Genomic DNA, 12,162 nt, shown 5'->3' with positions numbered 1-12,162 from the left:
TTACGGTAGATGATAAAGGGGATTGGACATTTTTTTTGGTTCAGAGGCATCCGCTGTCAATAAAACAGGATAGTGTTGCCTCAAAAGTAACTTTAGATTTATTTGAGTAAAGCTACACAAGCATTTAAACCTCTGTATAGTATATATTTCCAAGCAGGTTTTTTTAGCGTTGCATGCTGATGTTAAACATAGGAAGCCTTATAACTGTTTTACAACTGCCCTTCCGGGTGGACACAAGCTGTCAGCAGACAACAAAGGGGCAAACTTGAACAGGGCACGTAGGTGGCCCTCAAGAAATGTCAAAGTCGTAAACCACTCGGTGAGCCCGTAGAGCGAAAATTGTCATATCCATTTTTCATCTGCGGGCATACGGCAGGCGACAGGTTGCTATGAACATTTGAACTACCTGTAAGGGTGAAGTAGGTGAGACTGGGGCATGTCGTATGGATTTTCCTCTTTTTCTACTCTCTCATATCCTGCGCTCTGCCCATCCATGCTTGCACCATGACTGTTAGAAATAAGGAAATCAGGCAATAAGAGCCTGTCGGCATCCTACAACATCCACCTGCGTATGACCTGTCCACGCCATGCGTGCAGCATCTGCTCGTGTTCATTTAGGTGGGAGTACATGCACCTTACTAAGGACTGTAACGATACAGTACGACAGCATTACCTGTACACTATTGCAATGTGTGTTGTCTTTGTTACTGCCCAACACCCTTACCACGAGCACGACAATCTTACATTCCATTTTCATGACGTCTCTTAAGATGGCTGCACAAGCCTCAAGAGACTGCAAGACCCACCTGCGCTCATCTGAAAATACGTCCTCACCTGTCTACAATCTCCACGGGCCCAGACAACCCAAAAACCCACGGCACCTCTACAAGACGATCCCCGTTCGGTGCATGTGACCATGGCCTTTGTCCTGATCATGCTGCTTTTAAACGAAAACTGTACATTTCAGTGCCCCTAAATACATTTATAAGAAAAATATCTCTATATTTTAGTTATCCAGCTGTTCCACCGAGCAAGTTTGAGTCTCCAACATCCAAAATTGTCTGCTAATCCCCACAGTGGGGCTGCAGAGTGCAGGCGGCCTTTCGCTCCCCAAACAATTACACGCTAATCTGCAATGTGAAATGAGTATTAGGCTTTTAATCTCATAGGAAGGGAGACGCTTACTTCACCACAAAGTAGAGGAAGTTACATTATCTTGCAGAGTTTGTGACCTTCTGTCTCAGTTTCACAGCCACCCTGTGACTCTCCCATCTGGATAGATGGAATGCATCTCCTCCCCGCAGCCACCTTTCTCCAGATTAGCCTCCTGACACCTTCAGCCCAGCTCTTTAATTGCTTGTCGGATTGAATATATTTGCTTGGAGATATTGCTTCTCATTATAATGTCATAAACCGCCGTTGCGCCACAGTTTCTTGCAGGGTGGAAGGTAGACCAATCAAAAATCATCTTCATGGTTTTTTTTTTATGAACAACCTGGTGTAGTTGCAACAAACTGCAGCAACAAATGCTTATAGATTCAGCAATGCTAAACACTTGTAGCACTTATTCTACTATTTCTATATTATGTAACAGTTGCCAATAGACGATTGTTTTCCAGTTTTGTTTTTGAACAAATAAAAGTAGCCTACAACATTCTTGACCTTTTGCAGCTGTAATATGAAATTGCTGCTGTGCTATTTATAGACCCAAGCATAAAATAACTTTGAGCTGTGTTTTTTAAACATGCCCCCTCTCATGCACATAAGTTGATAAATCAAATAAAATGAGATCAATTGTGTTTTCTTGATCTTGTCAGTCCAGTAAGGATGTGCTCACCCTCATGTGTTTTTTTCTGTGCTCTTTAATGTGCATTTTTTCAGCCACCATAGCAGAACACGTTAAAAAAAAAAAAACAAGAACTGAGAGTTAATTTATTTAACTTTTCTTCCTATCAGCAGCTTAAGTCAGCTGTCATTAGTAATGATAGCTGTGCATTTGCTGCCAAAGGGCACCAGCAGCCAAAACAGTAATTGAGCTCAACTTTAGCATTTTTGCGGTGCTTTTATCCACAGATGTAGTGAAGTTGATTTTCTCAACGACTCTCGCTTTGAAATCTAATAAGAAATCCAAATATCGCCATGGCAACATTAGCACAACATCTGTTGGAGGAAGCAGAGGCTTTCCAAAAGTGCTTCTGTTTATCTGCACTTGTTTATTAGGTTTTTATGGTTGAAGTCAAAATGTTTCCTCTCCATCTCATTTATTACCCGTTGTCTGTTCAGCAAACAAGCATGCATTACGTTTCCATTTGCTGCTGCAGCTGTGCTCACTTTAGCGCTTTCATATCTCACGTGAATACAAGGTGTAAATGATTTTAGGGACAAAGCCAGAGGAGTTTTCATGCTGCGTGAATAACTTACTTGGTGGTGACAGAGTTTATTTGTTTACACTCTCAGGCCAAAAAAAACACCTGGATTTTCCAAGTACTCAGCCAAGTGCCTCCCATTGGAAAGGTACTGGCTAGCTTGCCCGGCTGACAGCAAAAATATGCTACATTTACTGATTCTTTTCCAACAGAAGGGTCTTGCTTTTTCATGGTATTATCATGTGATACCAGCATTTATCTGGGAAATTTGTTTTAATTTTCTTAGCCATCTCAGATTCCACAGCACCATTCATATCTCTGGATTGTACAGAAGTTACACTTTCTGATAAAGAAATACAGGATACTGTTGAAAAAAATGATCAAATCTAACTAATGGTGTGTGTTTATTGAAAGATGCAACACAAAAAAGATCTTTGTTGTTTTACTGTGCAACATCTTTATTATCGTAATTGTTCAACTCAAGGATGGCTGTACACTTCTTTACATATGTGTTAAAGACCCACTCCCATGAAAATTGTGTTTTTGGTGTTTTTAACAGGTTCTTATGGTATTTTTCTAATGATAGAGGAAATAAATTAATAAAATCGAGCATACAAATGTATTTCTGAGTACGTATTCATTCAAATCATTGTAAATCAGGATCAGAGGTAAAAATTCAACTTGAAAAATATTTGTACTACTACATCCATGCATGTCTTAGTTGTCCTCATCTGAGCTGGCATTTGGTTAAAAACTGTTTGATTGGATAGCTCTAATGTTGCTCGCCATTTTTGTTGCACCAGGGATGTTAGGTTGAGCGTGTGAGATGCTGTAACGGAGAGCGTTTAAACAGATATAGCTCTCCGTTATTGGTGATGGGAAGGGGGGCAGGTTGCTCTAACTGCCAACAGTTCTGCCCAGAACTCAGATGAGATGATGTCAAATGAACTACTACCCCTCTGAAGAAGCTACTTCCTAGAAAACAATACCAGTTGTTTTTATTTGATTTTGGCTAAAAATGGCATAATCGTGATTAAAAGACCACTTTTACAGTAGATCAAAAAATTATTGGAGTGGGACTTTGACTTAGTTATTTAAAGTGCTAGAAAGAATTAAGGTAGGCCCTTTTTCTCGCATTGGTGCGTTAGTGGGACGGTGGACAAAAACCACATTTATTGGATCTACTTTAGCAAATATAAGTATCACTTCCCAAACGGTTTGAATAACAAGAAAACTTTTGTTAAATTTCTGTTTGTTCATCTCCTAAACAGTGAGATACATCTGCTTCAAGTTCTAACCTGACTTCTTTTTCAGTGCTGTTGAACTCTCTTCTTCTCTGGCCCGAAGGTGTTACTGCTTCTTTGATCTCACAGTAAACCTGCTGCCATCTTCTGCTCCTGTGTGCAGTATGTCTTACTTATACCTTTTTATCTTTTCTCTTTCTCTTCTGTGTCTTCTATCGATGCTACCTCCACGTCTCATTTCCCCTTGTTGCTGTCCTCTCTTTCCCTCCATCCTTTTTCCCCTCCATCTCTTTACCTCCATCTCTCCTCTGGCGGCACATGCAGTAGAGATTAAAGTGATCAAGGACCTACCGTGGCCTCCTCCTGTCGGCCAACTCAACACCAGTCCTCCCCTGGCGGAGGAGCTGGAGTCTCCTTCCCCGACAGCTCAGCCGTCGCCAGGACAGACAGGCTGTGACCAGCACCACCATGGTGGGTGTTGGTGTTCACACTGTCCAGCAAACTCCCCATTATTTACCCCCCGCCCTCCTCCCCATCTATCTCTCCATCCATCCATCCATCAGATTCTCCGTTTTCTTTGAGGAATGGCTCACTCAGTAAAGATTTACCGGACACACTGCATGTGCTGTTTTTCCTTAACTTGTTTTTAATGGCTGACAACAGACTGTTCCACCCCGACTGAGCATGTTTAACAAGAATAACACTCATCTGGACAAGGGTCCCTTTGAGATTTTGCTCATTTTTAGGATGTCCCTAATAGTCCAACTTCTGGCGTTAGCGCTGTAATGACTGTATTTTTCCATCTGGATTACATGTGGCAGAAAATCGCTAACTCTTGCGCAGGTTTGAAGCTGAAGCCTCATTAGTTTTAATTGTGCTGAACTGCCTTCTGCATGCATAATTGCCTTTCACTATGACCCCCATTTCCTCTTGTCAACATACTCATAACCATCCTAAATGTCCCCTTGACCTGCTGTTCTCCACAAGTGGCTCACGTGAAGTTGAAGAATAAACTCAATTGTTGACTTATGGTCAAGTTTACCATCTCAGTGGATGGAGTGGGCATTCAATTCTCCTATTTTAATCAATTAGTTGACTTTGGAGGCCGTGCTCACACCGAAACTGCTGAAATTATCCAGGGTAGTGGGTGGATGTTGCAGAACTAATGTCAGGGACGGGATTTCCCCAGGCAGAGTGAAAAGTGTTAGTGAGGCCATGTAAGAGGACACCCCTGTGCTACAGGCGAGGACAGGGCAGGACTTGATTTATGCCCATAAATCCATGGGAAAGGCTGTGCTGCCCCGTACGATGAGACTGGGGTTAGGACTGGCGTCCAGCTGTAAAGCGATACCACATCTGTCTCGGCCTGCGTGGCCCCACTCCACGGCTTCCAGGTCAGAGGTCCGTGTGGCAGACACGGGGGGGCTGAGGGAGGGGGCTCTCCTTGAGACTAGCGAATACAGTTACATTGCGCTGGTTTAACCTCAGACCCAAACAAACCGTGACAGCTCTCATATGTTGTGAGTTACTCCTGAAGCCTGGGCTCAGACAAATATGAAGGAGCAAATCTTAACCATTTAACTCCGGAGATGTCGTCAGTGACACTTCATTAACAAACGCTCTTTGACATATCCTAACTCTTTAACCATTCACATGATCAAGGTGAATCCGCTGACTTTAACATGGAAATAAAGTGGCGTTTCATAGCGTCTTTTCATCTTGGTGCATCGCATTACTAACGTAAAAGGTTGCCTAACGGCACAAAGCCATTTACAATCAGAAAGTCTTTAGCTCCACTGTTAGTAATAAATGTCCTTATAAGGGTGAGTAGTTTTTGTTGTTGTGTTTAATCTATAAAATATCATTGGAGCAGTCTATTGTATGGCCCAAGTGTTCACTGCATTCTGATGATGGCATTTAATCATTCCACATCATAGTTGGAAAACATAGTTTTCAGCTCACAACGCTGCAGACGACGACACCAGTCATCCCTCAGCGATGTCATCCTTTTTGATGGGAGTGTCATTAGCAAATGAGAATTAATTAAGCAGCTTAATTAGAGAAATTGGTGCAGGAGTGCGTGCAGCTGGGGATGGGATGGTTTCAGCGATGAACGTTGTCACATTTGGGTTTCAGCAGCCAAGGCGTGCAATGGGTTCATTATCTTCATTGCATTATGTCCATTCGTTATATTCATTACATCCACGGTCAGTCCAGTTGGAATGATGACATAATTTTGTCGTTGTGCTGAGCTAAGCTGGGCTCTTTTGTGTGCCATCACATTACAGCGCTCTGAAAAACGTCCTCTGTGACATATTTATGTCTGAGCACCTCAGCGCTCCTCCTCCCACTCCTCTTTTCTTCCAGTTTCTTTGTAGCTTTCTCTGAAGGAAGATGGGTGTTTGAGGGGGAAGGATCTTTCAGCCATCATTCACCGTCTGACTGACAGCTCAATCTGATACACAGATTCCATTTGCTGTGCTTTTACAAGCACAGGGGCTGATAACACACCCAGATGCCCCCTTGCACATTTCACTTTGTCTTCACGGGCAGACACCGGTCGGTGTATGTGCGCTTTTGCCCATTCCTCCTCCTTAAGCTGCCTCTCAGGCTTTTGTTCTCCTGCGAGCCAATCCTCGTGTCAATCTCCTGTCGGCTACATCTCGGACCGAGCGCAATGGTGAACAAGATGGGAATTGGTTTGCCTCGCTGCCACTTAGATTCAGCCTGAAATATAATTCAACTAGCTCAAGCAAAGGTGATACGGCCGCAGCAGGCAGGAGTTTTTTCACACTTGACCAAACAAAATGATAGCTTTTGTTTCACACGCAGGCTTTTGTAAACGCGACTCTTGTGTTGTGGAACTACACTGCCTCCCTGCAGAGAGGTCTCAGCTCTGACCGGTAAGGTTGTTGAGGTTGGATCCTCTGAGAGCAGCCACTCAAAAAGAAGGTCAAATATGGCCGATGATAGTTGTCCTCCTGCAAGAGGAGGATTTGTGCAGGGAAACATTGAGGTCACACTGAAGGCTGAGTGAGCTGTAGACGCACATGACACAGACGGACGATGTGCGAGGGGCAAACGAGGCTCTCTTCTTCCTCACAACATAAGAACGGAGGCTTTTTTTTTTTTTTTTGGCTTCTCTGTTGTAGCCCAAGTCTTTAAAAAATCCTGTCAGGTTTGAAGACATCCAGCGGGTGCAGTTAGTTAGAAAAATGAGTTGATCGGTTCTTGAAGCATCCTGGCTTTGTCTACTTTTTTTACACACACGTCCCTCGTGTCACTCTGTCACTGACAAGCAGAAAGCACAAAAGGAAAAGACAGCTTAAAGGAATGTGGGCTGAGAGGAAGAGATGAAAAAGAAGAGTAAGTGCCGGATGTATGCACACATGAAGAGGGGACCTGAAAGCAATGGAGGGTGGGCAATTGGCTGCACCTTCATGTTGTGATCTGTCAGCACTGACAGTGGCTGAGTGGAGCAAGCATGCTTCTGTGTCCCCCACGGTCAGTTTCCATAGAAACACTGTTATTTTTCCGGAACACAAATACTTTATGTTCACCCTGTTCGTTTTGTATTACAGACAGTTAACACGATGCTCGGAGGGACTGTGCAAAAGAGAAAGGAACTTATAATGCCTCTCTTGTGGGCTTCCGTGCATCACAGGACCATCAGTTGACCGCCTACTGTCTGAGCATCAGGCTGGGGGAAGAGGAGCTGCAGCTCCCTCCCCTCTCTAGGTCTGAGGTCAGAGCCGCAATTTGCCCAGCTTTCTTGCAATTCTGCGATTTGGCTGTCATTTTCTGACTCGAACGGCGACCTATAACGAACTGATGTGGAGAGGCCAAGATAACAATCAGTCATTTGGAATAACCATTTCCATGAGTTTGTTTGTGGAAAATGCTACGGTAAGCTTCAGGCCAACGAGTTCAAGAGGAGGTTTTAGGAGGGAGGTTAAGGGGAGCCCCTGGTGGCGAGGCCAGACATCACACCAGGATCTGAAGAAACATCAATTTAAAAAACTTTTTTACAACCATTTCTTTCAATGGAACAGAAAGCCTTACCCTCTGTGTAAAGACATTATAATAGTGGCTGAGAAATGTTGAGACTGATGCAACAGGATCTGTCCATCCCCATTTACCAAAAATGAACCGCAAAAAATGATGATACGCTTCCTTTTTTTTCTTTTTCACATTGTTGTCAAACGTGCATGTAAAGGTAACAGTGTAACGCTGACCTCCGTTAAAACTTTTAACATTTATCCTGGGTGTAAAAACCCTGGAGTTGAATGAAATTTAAAGCCCTTGCAGACTATTGTGCTTAGAAAATAATCAAAAAATAATCAATCATTTATGCTGAGTACTTTCTGAATTACTATAGCTTGAGATCACAAAATCACCTATGAAGATTTTTTTTTCCTATATCTAGTTTTTTTTTTATTCCAACTTTTAGAAAATCGTTCCCTTCCTGTCAGATCATGAAGTTATTTCCGTTTGCCGTGTCTCACCATTTGCAGCCTGAACACCCTCAACTCCGATACAGGATCGCTGGGCTAGCTTGCACGCTGAAATGCAATCCTGTAAGTGGAAAGTAGAGTCTAGACAGACGTGGGTTCGTTTCTATCGACGTGCCGTTAAGATCAGAGTGCCTTTCTGTCTGTACACTGATGGCCTTGTTCAGCTCGGGTCATTAAGCACGGGATCCAAGACTGGCTATTAGTGGGCGAGCATCAGCAACAGACACTGTGTAGCTTCATATCGCAGTAACCCCTTCCAACGTCTGTGCCTTAAGCCGTGAAGCAGGCAGTAATCTCAAACTAAAGATTTCCAAACAGAGGAGACTGTCATCGGCTCCAAATACTGTTTCCTTTCAAAGGTTGAAGTGTTTTGACATAAATTACAATGATGGATGACTGAGGAAACGGGGCTCGATTCCTGTCGCTCAAACCCAGAGGACCAGCCCTCATTATCACCTCTCAAGCCTTCGCTGTCCAGGCGCTCAGTCGCCTACCCTTGGCAAAGAAGCACTTTCATTTTTCCTTATGAATGTAATCTCTTCTGTTGTATGGTTTCCCTGAACAAATGTGAATGTGTCTATGTGTGTGTGTGTGTGTGTGTTTGTCTGGGAATGAGCTCACTGACCTCCAGCAGTCATGTCATGAGCGCAGGTCACCAAGAAGCCCCTGCATGTCACTAGCCACCTCCCCTCGTCCTGTCACAGTTGACCGTGGGAGCCTGGACATCCAGTTTAATGTTTAACTTGCAGAAGCTTCATGTCCGTGTCTGTCTATGTGTGTGTTGGGGGGTGGTGGGGGGGTTTGCTCAGATGAATTTTTCAGGCATGCTTGTTTGTACATTTGTGTGTTCCCAAAGATCGAGCATGCTCACCCATATTCCAGCAGATATGAATATATTTATAAGCCGACGGATTTGTTAGGATGCTTGTATGTTTCTGCAGTGGAATATGTACACAGTGACAAACCACTGATGTGTTTGTTTCATTGTGTGTTCCTGTCCTTCACCTGTGTGCTCGTGTGGAAGTACAACCAAGATTTTTATTCCCACACTCTTCTACAGTTAAGAAACCTAAATGGTTAATTATTTAAGGTTGACACAAGTGATCTGAATGTGGTTTGTAGTTAAATTTACAGGAAGTACAGTATTTGTAAGACCTACTACGATAACAATCATGTTTTTTGTCTTTTTAACATGTTCTTGTGACATTTTTCTTATGACGGAAAATTAAGCTCAAAATTGCATTTGTGAATCAGGAGCAGATGAAAAAATACCGTTTGAAAAGCTTTTTTGTGACGTAGAAAATTTGCCTGATGGGCTGCTCCGCTCCATTCTGATGCATCACTTGTAGATGACTAGAGTCAGAGCTGGCATCTGGCTCAGAACTGTATGGCTGGATAGCTCCAATACTGTTCCAATGTTGGGTGGGGGGTGGGAGGTGCTGTTAGCTAGCGGGAGAGCATATCAACCGAGAGCTATCAGCAACGAGGAGGGGAAGGGGGGGCGGGGTTGCTCTACGCTGACAGTCCGGTCCATAAATTAGAGGTGAATTTCTAAAGAACTCCTGCCGCTCTGCAGAAACTATGTCCTAGAAAATGACGTTTTTTTCTTCTTTTTGCTAAAAATTACATCATCATAATTAAAAGACTGAGAACACTTTTACAGAGCATTGGAGTGGATTTTTAAACAGTTCTTTTCACCGCTGCATTCCTCTTGATTACAGTTCAGTTTGACGGGGTGGATAAACCTCGAATGTCTCCCACCAAGGACGGGAAAGGTCGCCCGCTACAGCGACACTCCAGCGGGTGTCTGGTGAACACCAAAATGACCTCACTGGACCACTGCAGCTCCCCTGTTGGGGAGCGAATCGACCCCTCCATGCCTCTGGAAAGCCAGTTGTGAGTCAGACTTCATTTTGGGTTAAAGAACAAACCAGATTTGTGTTCGCTTGTTTCTATGCCGCATGATTGTGTTATCTTTCCGTCCCCGCTGGTTGCAGTTGGTACCACGGAGCCATCAGCAGGACAGATGCAGAGTCCCTGCTCCGGCTGTGCAAGGAGGCCAGTTACCTGGTGAGGAACAGCGAGACCAGCAAGAATGACTACTCCCTCTCCCTCAAGTAAGGACAGACAGCACCTTACACAATCCACACAGGAAAAAAATCACACAAGTCTTTGCAGGAAGGCCCAATGTTAGTACACAGAGCACTCACATGAAGCAATGAACTAAATCTACCCCCCTTGTCTGCTGACTCTGCGTTTTCTGCTTGGTCATAATTCCTCCCCCGCTTCATACCTCACCTCTGTCCTCCCCATGTTTCGCCCTCCACATCGTCTTAGGTCTCCCCCCCTGACAGTGGCGGCTCCACTGTTTCCTGATCTGCCCATAACTCACTTAAGCGCCCTTTCACTGGCGACCTCTGCTCCATCCAGCAGAGGGTTCAGCAGCTCTGATTGGTTTAGTCTACATGCTGACATTTTGGACGAGGTTTCCTCAGCATAGCAGCCAGTGGTGCAGTCACATCCCATTCCTTTGACAAGAACGTGCAGCTTTGATGTAGGGGGGGGTTTCACCACTATGTGTAAGAACCAAAAACCATTGAAACGCTGTCAGAAACGCCGTCTAAACGGTTTCTGACATCAGCCTTGGTGAATTTTGGCTGTACAATTCACTTCATTTTTTTAATATTCCAAAAAACTCAAACATTTAGGGAATTTTGTGTCTGATAAGTAAACATTTTGGACATGATAACACTGTTTACCTTGTAAATCCTTGGTGGGAGAGACGTTTCCATCTAAAGCTCATGGAGCACAGAGTTTCTATCATTCTCAAAGGAGGAGGCTTTTCTTTGTGTAGCTTCTTATTTTCTCTTACAAAAAATACTCTGGACATTCAAGTGCTTGTTTATTTACTACTATATACCATGTTATTTCTGAAATATACTTTTAAAACATTTGTTTTTGGTGTTCAGGACTCATCCAGTGAGCTTTTGAAGAGTACAGTGTCCCACTGTTCATCACAGAAGTTGCGTGATAGCTTGCGATAGGTGAAATCCGTTAAGTACTATTACAAATGTTTTATGCAGTCAAAGTCCTCACTACCCACGTTATACATTGTTCTCAGATGGATATGAACATTTTTACATTTTTCTGTCGTTTAAACTCTCAATATTCAAACCTTCATAGAAAACCAAGTCTAGTATTATTGAATAAAAGCCAATGTTTGATCGTGATTGAAGATTTATGTAACTCTGGTGTGGTAAGCATATTCTATAAACGATTGATTGACAAAGTCTAAAGCCAATCAGAACACTGCGCTATAAAAAAAACTATGCAAAGTTGTCTAAATAAAAAAAAATCTGTAAGATGATTATTGTTTTTACAGCACCTTTAGTTCTGTTGTGTCTGTCCAGATCAAAATAAAGATTCATTATTATAAGATCATGTCAAATTCTCTTTAAATTTATGTTTATTATCACTAGGGAAGATACACTTCATTATGAAATAACTTTTCTAAGCTTATCACTTAATTTAAAAAGTAAAATGCAGCTCAGCTCAACATATTTTTTTTTTTTTTTTTTTTTTTATTGATTTATTTCAAGCATTGTAGTCAAAGCAATAAAAAAAAAATTACACATATTTATCAAACTCATTACAGAAATGATGAAATGCATAGATTAAAAAGACAGAAAACAAAACAAAAATGTCACTTAAATCACATTTGCTCAATTAAATACAGTGATCATTAACTGAAGTATAAGTAGAGTTTGATTTATTGCTTGAAAAGGAGTGGGAAGAAGCAAGCTTATATAATCCCACCCCTACTGAGTTCATTCATTTGATAGTTTTACAGAGTATATTACTCTGTAATATATAGTAATATTACTGTCAGAAGATTAAATCATCATAGCAGGATATTAGCAGGATATTCTTTACTCGTTACTCTTTACTCTTCAGGATATTCTTTACTCGTCCACCTTTTTCTCAGCTGTGGGTCATTGTGTGTCTGCAGTGTGTATTTTGTTTGTAATCAACTTTGCT

The 12,162-nt window shown here is 42.5% G+C and overlaps 1 protein-coding gene across 4 annotated transcripts in view; it reads left to right on the top strand.

The window, feature by feature from the left end:
* Nucleotides 1–12,162, top strand: part of shf (Src homology 2 domain containing F) — a 100,635-nt gene that overhangs the window by 77,685 nt on the left and 10,788 nt on the right. For 2 of the 4 annotated variants that reach the window (XM_011493077.3, XM_011493083.3), the window contains 2 exons: nt 9,846–10,020; nt 10,122–10,241. In XM_011493077.3, the coding sequence (XP_011491379.1) occupies nt 9,846–10,020; nt 10,122–10,241 (295 nt within the window). Of the gene's footprint in view, nt 1–3,934; nt 4,082–9,845; nt 10,021–10,121; nt 10,242–12,162 lie in introns of all 4 variants that reach the window. The other 2 variants (XM_020700126.2, XM_011493076.3) reach the window with 2 other exon arrangements.

Source organism: Oryzias latipes, chromosome 3 (genome assembly GCF_002234675.1).
Source record: "Oryzias latipes chromosome 3, ASM223467v1".
In the NCBI taxonomy this organism is placed as follows: domain Eukaryota; kingdom Metazoa; phylum Chordata; class Actinopteri; order Beloniformes; family Adrianichthyidae; genus Oryzias; species Oryzias latipes.
The sequence above is the reverse complement of the archived record's forward strand: the minus strand, read 5'-3'. Positions and strand labels throughout refer to the sequence as shown.